The 15,491-nt window shown below is 37.9% G+C and overlaps 1 protein-coding gene across 1 annotated transcript in view; it reads left to right on the forward strand.

Moving 5' to 3' along the window:
* CSPP1 (centrosome and spindle pole associated protein 1) overlaps window positions 1–15,491 on the forward strand; it is a 156,609-nt gene that overhangs the window by 98,587 nt on the left and 42,531 nt on the right. The window contains exons 18-24 of the mRNA XM_075063062.1: window positions 747–859; window positions 2,548–2,697; window positions 4,153–4,308; window positions 6,761–6,865; window positions 9,871–9,937; window positions 12,184–12,304; window positions 14,665–14,810. Of these exons, the coding sequence (XP_074919163.1) occupies window positions 747–859; window positions 2,548–2,697; window positions 4,153–4,308; window positions 6,761–6,865; window positions 9,871–9,937; window positions 12,184–12,304; window positions 14,665–14,810 (858 nt within the window). The remainder of the gene's footprint in view (window positions 1–746; window positions 860–2,547; window positions 2,698–4,152; window positions 4,309–6,760; window positions 6,866–9,870; window positions 9,938–12,183; window positions 12,305–14,664; window positions 14,811–15,491) is intronic.

Below are 15,491 nucleotides of genomic sequence, written 5' to 3' on the forward strand. Positions count from 1 at the left end.
TTTCAGATGCTGCTCCTGGAACACCACAGGTCTGAGCTAACCCTTACTTGAAGCTGAGAGTAAACTGTCAGCGTAACCCTTAATGATAGCATTTTCAACAGACTAACCAGAGCGGCTGTGCTGAAAAAGACCGTTACAATTCATAGTACAGTATGCTCGTTACAGCAGAGGACTTTGTATCACTTGATTCTAATCTATGCATTTGCTGTAGTGCCCATCATCCTGTTATCTGAACATTAGTCTAATGAAGATGTGTTTTTGTGTTGTTTTTTAAATCATGTTCTGGTTTTTAAAAATTTAGTACGTTTTAAGGACAGCTATTGAGTTATATTTGATAAATCTGCTGAATGGTAATCACAAGCAATGAAGTGTTGAACTTAGAAACTTTTTTGTCTAATTTAAAAAAAATAGTACTGTAAACCCTGATGTACATGTGAAAGCAGCTGTATAGATTTGGTTGTGGCAGACTGTGTTTTTCATCATAAACATCAGAATACTAACGTGACTTATATATTCATTTATTTTTGCTTGATATCCTAAAATCCTTTACTTATTTGAATATTTTTGTACAAACTCAAATAACTAACTCATATTAATTGAACAGTGAAACTCATACTAAATTCTGCACATAATTTGGATAATGTATATTGTAAACTGCCATGGGAGATAAATGTTCGTGTTTCTTTCATCTGGTTTTCTGTCTCAAAACTAGTTTTGATTATATTTGGAAAACTATCTTCTTCTAGGTTTTACATTTGCACAAACCTCTCCCTATGTTCGAGGTAACATATTTGGTGAGCCACCATCTGAACAACAACTTTTGCGGCAAGAGGCATACAAGAATTTTCTTCGTTTGCAGGTGAATGCATGTTTCAGTTTTACCCTGTTAAGTAAAAAAGCTCAGATGCTTAAATACAACTCATCAAGGATTTTATCCAAGGCCCCAGTCCTGTACAAACTTATGCATGTGAGTAGCTTCATGCAGATGAGTAGTCCCATTGAATTTCATGGGAGTACTCACATGCTTAAGTGTTTGTGGGATGGTACCTGAATCTGTGTAGTCCTATAAACCATCTGGAATCAGAAAATTAATGCCAATACTGATTGACCTAAATTCTATTGTTGTTTTAAATATTTTCTGAGTCCTCGAAGTATGCTAGGAGCCTCGTAAAAACGTGAAGTCACAGGCCTTGCCCTTAAGAATGAACAGTCTAAATTCAATACTACACAAGTGAGCATCATAAGTAGACAAAGAGGAAGAACAAAAGCGGCAATAAGAACCTAGTTATTTTTAGTAATGCATGTACACAATAGTTCTGCTAACAATTTTTTTTGTTGTGTAACATGTTTTATAGTGTAACAGACCAGTGCCACAATAGTTAAAAAGAATGGAGGAGGAAAAATGGGGAAAAAAGTATGTTGTATATTATTGTGTATGAAATTAATGTTGTTTGACCAATTTTAAAATTGTACCTCGGTTTGGCATGGCTCTCTGTGGGAGAAGTGATTAAGTTTTTTTGTGTTTGTAAAAAAAAAAAAAAAGAGAGAGAGAGAGAGAACTTTCAGTATTTTATGTACATCAAAAAGGTTTAAAGACTATTCAAACAGCTAATCTAAACAAATCAAAAGTTAATTGAGCCATAGCGCAGGCAGGTCCTGGAATTCCCTTCCAGTTGCCTTGTATGCTCCTTAATGCTACAAATGCAGGGTTCAGGCATCTACAGAGTGCCACACATGTAAACAAAAAGAACGAAGAGTACTTGTGGTGCCTTAGAGACTAACAAATTAGTTTGGGCATAAGCTTTTGTGGGCTAAAACCCACTTCATCAGATGCATGCAGCGGAAAATAATTGAGTGTCCAGGGAGGATGAAGTGTTCTCTGCCTGGTTTTTGAATGTTGTAATTCTCGTAATTCTTGATGTCTAATTTGTGTCCATTTATTCTTTTGCGTAGAATTAAAAAAAAACAGTCAGAGAACGCTCAATCACAAACATAAAAGTCGCAATTCTTCAACAAAAACACTTCAAAAACAGACTCCGGTGAGAAACTGCAAAACTGGAATTAATTTGCAGACTTGACACCATTAAATTAGGCTTGAATAAAGATTGGGAGTGGATGGGTCATTACACAAACTAAAAACTATTTCCCCATGCTAATTTCCCCCTACTGTTACTCACATCTTCTTGTCAACTGTTTGAAATGGGCCATCCTGATTATCACCACAAAAGTTTTTTTTCTCTTGCTGATAATACACCACCTTAATTGTTTAGTCTTGTTAGAGTTGGTTTGGCAACCTCTATTTTTTCATGATCTCTGTCTGTCCGTCTGTCTGTCTATCTTTCTACTGTATTTCCACTGGATGCATCTGATGAAGTGGGTTTTAGCTTATGAAAGCTTATGTCCAAATAAATTTGTTAGTCTCTAAGGTACCACAAGTATTCCTCGTTCTTTTGTCTGATACAGACTAACATGGCTACCACTCTGAAACCTGTCACACGTGTAAACATTGTTCATTGGACACTAATGAATGTTAGCTTTGCTCTCTAGATTGAGGAAAAGAGACTCAGGGAAGAGGCAGAGCGTGAAAAACTTAGAATTGAAGAAGAAAAAGAAGAAAAGCGACTAGCTGAACAGAGGACCAGAATTCAAAAAGAATATGAAGAGGAACAGGAAAAGAAAAGAAGGAAAGAGGAGGAGGTATGCTATCTAATTTTAATGTTTTTTTTATTTTTTTTCCTTTCCCCTAACTTTCACATTGAAGCATTTGCATTTTGCAAACTCTAAGGAAGCTCACGAAATACTGTGTCAGAAAAAGGATTGTGGAAGCTCACTGGAAAACTAGACTGTAGGTGGGGCCCACAAGTATTCAGCAAAATCCTTCCACTTCCCTTAATCTTAAAAGAACTCCCATCAGTTTGAAATCTAGTCAGATTTAAAAAATAAAAAGTTGAAATATAGTCAAGTATTAAACCTATCTGCGGGCCTAATCTTGGTTTTTATGGCCTTACAGTTCTGTATTCTTATTTTAAGAACATATTTTTTTCTTTCACCTGCTGTTTTGTTAGCACAGAGGAGATTGATCATACAAGGGGAATGTAGACTAGTGTCAAATTCACCAAGTAAACAAACTGAAACATAGGGAGGTATTTTTTCTCTAATCTTTTAGTTGTAAAAGACTTTTGGAAATACTTGTAAATGTAGTAGGGGAAAATATTGCAGATGAAGCTTGATTTTTAAAAAAAAAAAAAAGTTTGCAATGTTCATTTGGACAAGGCTGGAGTACTTATTTTTGAAAAAAAGTGCTAATTTCTTGACGTTTGACCTGATCCAAGTGGTAATAAAAACTGTTATTGCGGTGTGCAGTTTTAATGTAATTCAAAATAAAAAGCTTAGATGTATTTTTCAGTTTTAAAAAGCTGAATTAATTTGATTGTATTTCTTTCCATAGTTAACTTGGGATAGATAGCTTGTTACCTTGTGTTATGTTGTTGTGCAGGGAAGTAACACCTCCTCTAATCCTCTGCATGGCTGTGTAAAATCTTTGTAGATCATAGCCTAGGCCGTGACTTGGACCACGATCTCAGCGTTCCAGATTCTGCCCCCTTGCTCCCATTTATGAGCAATTTGGTGGGGTGGGGATGGGAGTCTTGTCTCAGTCTCCCTCAGCAGGTTGACTAACAGAGCTGGGCTGGTATAATGAGGGAAATTAACCTACACTGTAAAGTATCATTGCAACTTTCCTTCAAGAGTAGGGGAATAGTTTTGACTGAGCAACAATTTATTTTTGAGGACCTTATGCGGGTGGCACAGCTATGTACCATTGTTTACTCAAGGCTGAGTCTTAAAAGCCTCTGAGCCTCAGTCTAGCTCTGAATGAGACCAGTGCATCAGAGGTTAAATCCTGGCCTTTCTGAAGTCAGTGAGGGTTCTGCCATTGACTTCACTGGAGCCAGGATTTCACCTCAGATGTTTTGGAGATGTGTGGCAAAAGTTCTAATTTGAAAACTTTGTTCATTAGATCAACTGCATGTTGTTTTTTCCATTCATATTTACCATTCACATATAATTTTAATTTCTCAAGCAAAATAAAAAAAACTTAAAAAAATATTGATTATTTTTTGTTTTTATTCACCAACAATATTCTCTTTACAGCAAAGATTAAAAAATGAAGAGCTAATTCGATTAACTGAAGAAAGACGAAAAGAGGCTGAAAAAAAGAGGAAAGAGGAGGAAGAAAAACAGAATGAACAACTTAGACAATATTATGAGCGAGAAAAAATAGCAAAGATGGAAGAGGAAAAAAAGGTGGTACACTTTAAGGACTTTCTAAAGTCTAAAATATTGTCCTATTTTATTTTTAGTAAGACAAATACTAGAAAAATTGAATCATGGTAATAACTGCAACTGTTTTCTAGCAGCTGCTGAAGGCCCTGTCTTCACTAGTCCTCCCTTTATACCTACCAACATTAGCAATGGTGGGAAATTTTGACAAAAAAGCCTAGTGCATGCACAGAGGGACACGGTGAGTGAGGTAATCCCTTTATTAGAGGAGCTTCTGTTGGTGAAAGAGACAAGCTTTCAAGCTTACACAGAGATCTTCACATCTGGGAAAGGTGCTTAGAGTCTCATAGCTAAATACAAGATGTAACAGATTGGTCTCTTGCAACGTGTTAATTTCTTATGATAAGCATTCAAAGTGAAGTGGGCAGTTAACGTCTCTGCAGTCATAGGACAAAGGAGAGTTAGTGGGTTACAGATTATTGTAATGAGCCATAAATCCAGTGTTTTTACTTAGTCCATGATTTTTAGTGTCAAGCAAAGTTATGAATTTAAGCTCTTAGGCTCATCTTTTGAAAGCATTGTGCAGGTTTCCTTTGAGTTTGAGAACTGACAGATTAGATGTAGAATGATAATTTTGTGAAAAGTGTTTGCTCACTGGTAAATATGGTGGTTTTGTCTTTTGTCATTTTTCTGCATAAGTTCATTTAAGAACATAGTCATAGTCTCGTTTCAGTCACATGGTTATTATTGGGGCATTTTAGTGCACTGGATGAGGTACTCCACAGTGACAGGATCCCCAGGGTACAACTTGGAATTGGGGTACTGCTGTGCCCCCTTAACTCCCCAACCTGGGCTATCCCTCACAATGCTTTGCTAGTAACAGGTAGCAAACCCCTCCAGGAGCTTTAATCACTCATCACAACAGCAGGTGGAGCTCCGCACCCAGCTAAATTGCTTGAAGGGATCCAAAGCCTCTCACGAACCACACAGAGAAAGGCACAGGCCAACTCCCCCCGCAGGTCCCCAGCCTAGGATCCCAGAGCTGTATCATCTTGCCTTGGTCAGAAGTCTGACCAATATAAGCTTATTACCCAGTTCACTCCTCCCTCAATGTGAAGAGGACATGCACCAGCTTTTGTACAATAAGCAGAGGTTCCCCAGAACTTAAAGCAAAATACACTGTTTTTGGTAAAATATAAAACAGGTTTATTAACTACAGAAAGATAGATTTTAAGTGATTGTAAGTGGTAGGCATAATATGATGTCATATATAACACAACAAACATCCTAAACCCAATATCCCTTTCTAGCCATCTATCAGAGGGGTAGCAGTGTTAGTCTGGATCTGTAAAAGCAGCTAAGAATCCTGTGGCACCTTATAGACTAACAGACGTTTTGGAGCATGAGCTTTCGTGGGTGAATGCATCTGACGAAGTGGGTATTCACCCACGAAAGCTCATGCTCCAAAACGTCTGTTAGTCTATAAGGTGCCACAGGATTCTTTGCTGCTTTTCTAACCATCTGTGTTCAGGAGGGTCTCATGCAGGCCCTGTGTACTGGATTGGTTCTCCCTTATCTTGAGCTGGAAAGAAATGGCCAAAGACTGCAAATAAATTAGCTCTTCGGTTTTTAAAAGCTGCTTCTCTGTCAGGTAACTCCCTTGCCAGTCTTGCCAACTTCCCCAGGTGACTCCAAGGCATCCTCTCCTGTGACTGCTATCTTATTGTCTAAAGCAATCACATTTCAGTGGTTCAACAATTTTAAGTCAATGACCCTCTTTTGTTGTTTCTTTGCCACTAGCCTTTGGAATCCCCTCTCAACAGGGAGGCAAACAGGGGAGGCAGAAGCCTGTACATTCAAAATTGAGTTTGGCTCTTGATAAAGATACATGCAGGCAGTTCATGATCTCACACAGAATTCATAGATTATACAGACAGATTCTCAATTTGTCATAGATGAATTTCATTGTAAGCGTGTATGTTGGAGAAATATTGTACAAAAATGTGGTAATTGAATAGAGGAAAAAGAGGATATGTGACTTAGTTAATTATAAGATTTAAAAATGATGACTAAATATTTATAACATGCATACATTTTATAAAGGTAATTTCTATAAGTACAACACAAAATGCATCTAAGAACTAATTACAAATTAGTAACTAGTTACAAATTACATGAAATCTTTATCATGATTATATGTAAACAAAAAAGGCAACTATCTGTATAATATTTTTGTTAAAACAAATACTTAAACATTGAAAGCAAAATATGTAAAAATACTACTAAAAATAAAATAAAAGAAAGTTCAAGCAAATGAAATTATATTAAAATACAGCTGATGAATATATTAAAAGTATTTTATGAAGAATTAAAAGCTTCAGTAAGCTTTTATTTTAGCCAGCTCCTCCTTTTAATATAATAATTTATTAAGCATTAATAGGAAACTTGTTACAATCATGTACATTTTCCTCATTTTCAGTTTTCGAGGCAACCTTCTCCTGTCATTCCTGCTCTTCAGAACAAGTCCTTACAGAAGGATGAGAGGCCTCCTTCTGTTGAAAGTCATATGTCTTATTACACGCAAGTATGATTTTTATATTTCAAACTTAATAATTAGTGTACAAGTGGTAGTGTGTGACTAGTTACAGTTTTGACAGAACAGTGCAAATAATTTGTGATGGATTTGCCATAGCCTGTGACATTTGGTGTGCAAACTTTTTGAATATTAAAGTATTTTTTTAAAATCATCTGCTCTGTCTAAATTCTTAAATGTATTCTGGATATATTCTTTCCAAAAGGGTCAATACTACCTTTCTACTTTATGTAAGATATATAGACAATAACTAAGGTGGTAGAACTGACATTCTTCTGAACTGACATTTGTTATAAGTTCTCAGGTTCTCCCGTGCATCAGAGAATCACAGAAATATAGGACTGGAAAGGACCTTGGGAGATCATCTAGTCCCTGCACTGAGGCATGACCAAATAATCCTAGATCATCCCTGTCAGATGTTTGTCTAACTTGTTCTTAAAAACCTACAATGATGAGGATTTCACAACATCTGTCCCCCAATCTCCTTTTCTCAAGACTAAATATGCCAGGTTTTTTTAACTTTTTCTCATAGGTCAGGTTTTTCTAAACCTTTTATCATTTTTGTTGCTCCTCTCTGGACTCTCTCCAGTTTGTCCACATCTTTCTTGAAGCCTGTGCCCAGATCTACACTCAATGCTCCAGCTGAGGCCTCACCAGTGTTGAGTAGACCAGGGCAGTTACCTCCCATGTCTTACATACATCATTCCTTTTAATACACCCCAGAATGAGATTAGCCTTTTTTGTAACTGCATTAGTTTATCTGCTTTTAACCTTCTGATACTTTTCAGCAGTACTACCACCTTGCCAGTTATCCCCCTTTTTGTAGATATGCATTTGATTTTCTTTCCTAAGTGTAGTACTTTGCACTTGTATTTATTGAATTTAATCTTTCTGAATTTAGACCAATCCTCTAATTTGTTTTAGTCCTTTTGAATTCTAATCCTGTCCTCCAGAATTCTAGCAGTCCTTCCCAGACTGGTGTCATCTACAGATTTTATAAGAATACTCTCCATTCCATTATCCAAATCATGAATGAAAACACTGAATAGTACTGGACCTAGGACAGATCCCTGCAACCTCACCTGTGTCCTCCCCAGTTTTACAGCAAACCATTGATAGCTACTCTTTTTAAGTAAGGTCTTTCAATCAGTTTTGCAGCCACCTTATAGTAATTTCATCTAGACCACATTTCTCTAGTGTGCATATGAGACTGTTATGTGGAACTGTATAAAAAGGCTTACTAAAATAAAAATATATCACATCTGCAGCTTTCCCCTCCCCCATCCAAGACCAATGTCAAAGAAGGAAATTTAGGTTGGCTTGGCACACTTTGTTCCTGACAAATCCATATTGACTATTTCTTGTAATCCCACAATCCTCTAGATGCTTACAAACTGATTGTTTAGTAATTTGTTCCAGTATCTTTCCAAGTATTGAAGTTAAGGTAACTGGTGCATAATTCCCTGGGTCCTCTTTGCTCCCATTCTTAAAGATAAGTTCTGTGTTTGCCCTTCTTCAGTCTTCTGGGATCTTACCCATCTTCCGTGACTTCTCAAAGATAATCATTAATTGTTCCGAGATTGCTTCTGCTAGTTCCTTAAGTACACTCACGTGAAATTTCATCAGGTCCTGCTGACTTCAAGACATTTAATTTATCTAAATATTCTTCAACCTATAATTGCACTATTTTGGCTTGTGTTCATTATCCCTTGTTGTCAATATTAATTTATGTTTTTAGTCAAGAGTGACGCATAATAGGCATCACTCCTCAGCCTTCTTGATGTTGTCTGTTTTCTCTCCTTTCCTGCTAAAGAGAGGTCCTACACTTTTTCTTCATCTTTCTCTTGCTTTTATTTCTAGAACTTCTTCATATTGCTTTTTATAATCCTTGCTAGGTATAACTCATTTTGTACCTTAGGCATTCTGATTTTGTTTGTGTTTGCTCATGCTGTTCTTTTGTATTCATCCTTAGCAATTTGTCGATGTTTCCTCTTTTTTGTAGGATTCTTTTTTGATTTTCAGGTCAATAAAGAGCTCCTGATGGAGCTATATTATCTGCTCTCTCAAAGAACTTTACATTAGTGTTAATGGTTGAGGTAACACTTATCCGTGGAGCGATGGTTGCTTTTGTACCCATGTCTCTCAAGGTATAAAGAGAATTGAAAGTCTTAAACTAATTCAGTGTTCAATAGAATATATTTTACATCAAGAGCTTGGATGCATATTTTCGTGTACAGGTAATATCACAGTTTCCTCCTTCACATCTGTCACGGATGCTCTTGCACAGATCTGGAACAGTCCCTGGGAGGACTCTTTCAATGTGTCAACACCGTTAGGGTCACATTCTCACTAGGTCAAGCCACTTGGCTTCTCCGCCTCCTGGCACCAAACCTCAGAGCCTTCATCATCACTATTTCTCGCCATGAGCTCCCTTCAGTGAGTCCACCTGAGTGGGACACCTGAGGGAGAGTTACACACCCAACAGAGTGCGGAGTGACTCTCAGCCAATGTTGTAAAAGCAGGAAGGTTTATTAGATATATGAAACACAGTGTAGAAAATCCTTAGTTAATATGGAGAACAGAAAGTTACAGCATAGTCCATGTGGGTCAGTTCCAGAGCCCTCAACGCCTCTTGAGTCCCAATCCAGAAGCTTCTCTAACAAGTTCTCTGGGACAGGGTCTGTCTTTTATTCATAGGTTTGTGCAGCACCTAGCGCAGTCGGGCCTTGGTAGTCCTTGATAGGGACTTCTAGATATTACCACAGTACAAATAAATGATGTTGGTGATTTTAGTATGTATTTAAATAGCAGATTTTTTAAGAAATAGAGATGACTGGAGATTATCAGATTCTCATTCTCTCTCCCTCATTCTGCCAGTAGTTTCAGTATGATCAGGCACCAGATATTTTTAGGTTCAGTACTTTTTAATTTCTCATCTGTCTGAAGTGCTTACTTACTGTTAAGTATGAAAATGACACATTTGTTATATTTGTTAGGATATTCCACAATCCAGGGTTCCGTCTCCTCCGGTCCCAGCTAGAAGAAACCAGATGCGTGCATATGGTTGGTATTCTCTTTATTCCGTGATAGCATAACTAAAGTACACTTTATATATGTTAATCTCCTCTTTCTCTGTTGTCGTCTTTTCTGATATTGACTGTAAGTATCTTGTGGAGAGAGAAACTCCAGACACTTTTAGATCCCAAAGATATCAGCAAATACTTTTATTTGAATTTTTTCTAGCAAACATTTTTTTCACATACCCTCGTGGAAAAATTATTGATCTTTTGTTTTCGGATGTTGGCAATTATATTTGAAAATCGCCCTTAATTTAAAGAAGTTTACTGTGCATCAATAAGAGTGTTCTGTTTTCAACAGGAGTCTCATGTAAGAAAATGCATTTGTTTGCATGGTAATAGCACATTAATATTAGTCATGCTTCTGCTTTAGGATAGTACATGATAGGAGTATAACTAGGGCTACTGTTATGAAATAAAGAAAATAAATTTGTGCTGGTTATAAGGAAATTTTCTTGGTACTGAGATTGGTTAGACCAGTGGTTGTCAACCTTTCCAGATGAGTGTACCACTTTTCAGGAGTCTGATTTGTCTTAAGTACCCCCAGTTTCACCTCACTTAAAAACTGCTTGCTTAAATAATCAGACATAAAAATACAAAAGTGTCACAGCACGCTATTACTGGAAAAACAGCTTACTTTCTCATTTTTACCATATAATTATAAAATAAATTAATTGGAATATAAACTTTGTACTTACATTTCACTGTGATACTTGGGCCTGTTTTTACTTGTGAGTCTTGTCTCACAAGTCCTGCTGCCCGGGGCTGAAGCATGTAACTTAGTTTTGTTGGAGGGGACATATGTTGTGGGGCCCTGGGCAATTGCCCTACTTGCCACCTCCTGATGCCAGCCCTGCATTTACAACCCCCCTAAACCCATCCCTTGACCATTCTCGAGGCTGCAAGCCTCAAGTCGAGAAACACTGATCTAGATGAGTTGAGTACCCCCTGGAAGACGTTTGAGTACCCCCAGGAGTACATGTACCCATGATTGAGAACCACTGGTTTAGACAGTGGGATTGTCTTCCAGTAGAAGTGCTAGAATCCTTATTTGGGACAGTTGCAACTACAGTGAGCCTAGCACTCCAGAATTACTGTAGGGAACAGTCCTCCACTAGCAGAAGTACACTAGATTATCTAATAGCGAGTAGGGCTTTTCATTTGTGATTTCTGTCGTTCTTCCTCCCAATACATTTTTCCATTTATAAACTGTATATTTTCTGATTGTTAATCTTGGATGCCTCTTACAACTCTGTAATCTATTCCTTGGGATGTCTCTAAATATAAGCTCTATACTAATTTAAAATGTATAAAAGGCTGCATCTTGATCATGTTGATATAATCACTAGTACTGTAGCTGAAAGCCTATGCTGTTGCATAGGGGTAATCATAAAGTCATATTTGTAAAAAAAAAAAAAAAAAGCCAATAATGGCTGAGAACTTAAAAATTGGACCATGATAGACTGTGAATCCCAGTGATGGGATTGAATCTGGTGATATTCCAAATATAAAAAGCTCTCAACAATGCTTGTAGCTGTTTCCCTCTCTTCACGCAGACTCAGACGTTCTAGTCTTCAGAGTGATGTTTGGGGTTATTGTACTGGGATTTTTGTGTTGGCTTGTGTGCATGACAAAACAGGGTGTGTGCTGCTTGAGGGACTGTGTTTTGGGATTATTGGGCGTGCTTGTTGTGTTGTGCTGGCAGTTTTGAAGAATCGTGGCAACTGGGCCAGGCAATCCACCATCTGTGCAGTCTCCATCATATAACCAATGAAATCGTTGAATGCAAATTAGCTGTAGAGTGAGGGTGGTTGGTTGAACTACTTCTGGTATCACAATGGTCTAGGACTCTTGGCATGGCATAGATACATACTTTGCTGTGGCATGTGTGTAATTTGTACAGTCAGAATGACTGGGTACTTAAAAATTGGACAGTAACAGGCTTCAAAACCCAGTGGTGATTGAACCTGATAGTATTCTGAACAAGAAGGGCTCTTGACCATGCTTATAGCTATTCTCGTAGCTTTGCACTGACTCTACAGACATTTTAGGTTTCAAAGTGCACACAAACTGACATTCCTGCATTTTTATTATATGTATTATCTTAGTTTTAACAACAATCACCGTATTTTTACACTTTAGACTTTAGATTTCTGAAGTGGCCAAAACAAATAGTGCTCCTCTATCACTTTTTTTTTTTTTTTTTTTTAAATTATCTATGTTAAATTCCAGAGGAAAGAAAGAATGTGATAAATGAGCTGTCAGAGATGAGGAAACAGCTCCGAAGTGAAGAGCGGCGACTTCAGGAACAATTGCTCAATGTAGCCAGTGATGATGATGTAGCCGTTACAAGGTGAGATGTTTTAAACACACGCTTCTAAAGCCAGTTCTCGCTATGCCTAAAGCTATATTAACCTGCTAGAAGACACTTGAGCAAAAGCAAAGATATGAAAATACACCTCTACCTCGATATAACGCTGTCCTTGGGAGCCAAAAAATCTTACTGCGTTATAGGTGAAACCATGTTATATTGAACTTGCTTTGATCCACCAGAGTGCGCAGCTCCACCCCCCCGGAGTACTGCTTTACCGCATTATATCCAAATTTGTGTTATGTTGGGTGGCGTTATATCAAGGTAGTGGTGTAGCTACGGGATTAAATTTGCATACAAAATGTTCAAATTCTTTTATAATACAGCATTACATTATTGAGCATGACACTCTGCAAAATGCATAATTTAGGGTGTTCTGTGGCCCATGCTTACAGGATGGGGAACTCTATCCTGGGAAGCAGTGAATCTAAAAAAGACTGGGTCAGAATGAATAATCAGCTGAACACGAGTTCCCAGTGTGTTGTGGCCAAAGGGCTAATGCAATCCTTGGACGTATAAATGGTTCTATTACCCTTGTATTTTGCTCTGGTGTGACCACTGGTGGAATACTGTGTCCAGTTCTGGTGACCAAAATTCAAGAAAGATGTTCTAAATTTCAGAGGGTTCAGAGAAGTGCCACAACAATTAAACAGCTGGAAAATATGAGCTATAGTGAAAGACTCAAGGAGCTTAATCATTTGAGCTTGTCAAAGAGGAGGTTAAGGACTGACAGGATCGTAGTCTCTAAATACTTATGTGAGGAAAAGGAAGTTTGATAATGAAGGGCTTTTCAGTCTAGTAGGCAAAAGTATAAGAAGATCCCATGGCTGGAAGGTGAAGCAAGACAAATTCAGATTAGAAATAAGGAGCAAATTTTTAACAATAAGAGTAATTAACCATTGGAGCAGTTCATCTAAGGTGGTTGTGGTAGTTCCTTCACTGGAAATGTTCAAATATTACATGTTTTCTAAAAGATATATGCCCTTGTTCAAACAGGAATTAATTCAGTGAAGTCCAATGGTCTGTATTATGCAGGAGATCAGACTAGATCAGTGGTCCCCAACCTTTTCCAGGTGCCGGGCGCCAGATGACGAGCCACCGAGGACCGTGGCTGGCGGACAAGCATCTGCTGAAATGCTGTCGAGAAGCAGCAACATCAAGAGGCATCGCCACAGAAATGCTGCCAAACTAGTGTCATCAAGAGGTGTCGCCGTCGAAAATCAGTGGCATTTTGGCGGCGGCGCTTCTTGGTGACGCTGCTTTTCGGCAGCATTTCGGCAGCGGCACCTCTTGGTGACGTGGCATTTCGGCGAATTCTTGTCCGCGGCCAGTACACAGGCGCACATTGATGCCCCAGCGGGCACCATTGCACCCACGGGTACCTCATTGGGGACTACTGGATTAGATGATCGTAGTGGTCCCTTTTGGCCTTATCTATGAATTTCATTAATATATGCATTTTCAAAGGAATTATCCAGTTGGTTATTATCTATATCCATTGCTTTCTAAACCTGATATTTTAAGGGGAAAATATAAGTCTGTGATGCCAGCTGGTCTCCAGTTTCCATTTCTTGCAGTAAAGCATGTGTTTACACCGGAAAATACAACTCCAACATTAGTTCTTACATCTACTGTTGTACATTGCTGATGCTAGTTATCATTTCATCTGAATTTAAATTGAAATAGATTTCTCCTTTTGTATGTCTTAAGTATAGAAAATATTTGACCCAACAAATAGCTTCTTGTATTTTTTGAATTTTATTTTTTGGTTTGTTGACTGTTTACATTCCTTCAGACATACACTAGAATCTTGCTAATTCACATTTCACTAGTCCTTTTTCCTCGGGCTGTAATGTGTGTACAAGGCCAGCAGTGTCTGTATAATAATAACCTACTGCTGTAGAGAGAGATGTTGTTGTTATGAATACTTCATTACAAAAATATACCACAGAACATTTACTAGTGTACTGTATAACTATACTAACATAAATGATTAGAACTGCACTGGTTAAATAAATGAATTTTGCATTATCCTTCTTTTACGTTTTGATTATTTGCAAATCTTATCACATAGTAATGATAGGACCATCCAGTTCATTTCCATGTCATCAGTGTGAACTTAATGGATTTAGATACCACACTGCCTCCGTTTGTAACACACAGAGAAGTTTAATTATTTTAAAAACTATCTTCAAATTTCAAATAGTTTTATTCTTTGACTGGCAGGATACAATATCCAAATAATAGTGTTCGCTTGGAGTAATACTGAGTGACATGTTCAAATAAGTTATGAATGAGGAACTGTTACTGACACTGAATGGTTGGCTTACAAACTTTTCAAGCAGGAAAAGAGAGAAAAATGTAATGGATGTATTTGAGATGGCCAGGCTTCGGATGCAAGCTCCAGTCAGGCGACCTTCATCAAAGGGTACAGCTGATCCTGTCAATGTTCAGAATATCAGGGAGTTCAATGAACTTAAATACAGAGGCAAGTGTATTTTATCCTTTCTGATTGGAGGTTTATTTGCATCTCTTAATCATTTTCTAGCATTTAAAAGAAAATTCAGTAATCCTTCTCACAGTTGCCCTTAACACAAACACTATGGACAGGGTCCTGGCCCTTACTGTATCTTCTTTTCCACCGGCATTCTGGTTTAACTAGTGAGCTGAGGAGTCCACTGTCTGCTGCACCATGGCATAAGTAGTATGGCCAGGGAACCACTATATCTAGCTCATTCCTGGCTGCTAAAACAGTCCCTTGGAATGTTTTTAGTGGCATTCTCTAACACATTCTGTATTGTTTTTGTGGAACACGTATATCAATTTGCAGTGCAAAATATTTTGGTTCCCCAAAATGATGACATACCTAACTTCCATTAAACAGGAAAGCATAGGAACGTTTCAGCAGCTTTTTTTAATGCACTTGTGTGTGCAATGATCCTTTCACAGAAAGGTGCTGAGAGGTATTTTTGAAAATCCCAAAGTGGCTTTGGAGCACAAGTCCCAGTGAAAGTCTACAGGGTTTGTGCTCTTAAATAATATATCAAAGGGGTAGCCGTGTTAGTCTGGATCTGTAAAAGCAGCAAAGAATTCTGTGGCACCTTATAGACTAACAGACGTTTTGGAGCATGAGCTTTCGTGGGTGAATACCCACTTCGTCGGATGCATG

The sequence above is a fragment of the Chelonoidis abingdonii genome, chromosome 2 (assembly GCF_003597395.2).
Source record: "Chelonoidis abingdonii isolate Lonesome George chromosome 2, CheloAbing_2.0, whole genome shotgun sequence".
NCBI classification, from domain to species: domain Eukaryota; kingdom Metazoa; phylum Chordata; order Testudines; family Testudinidae; genus Chelonoidis; species Chelonoidis abingdonii.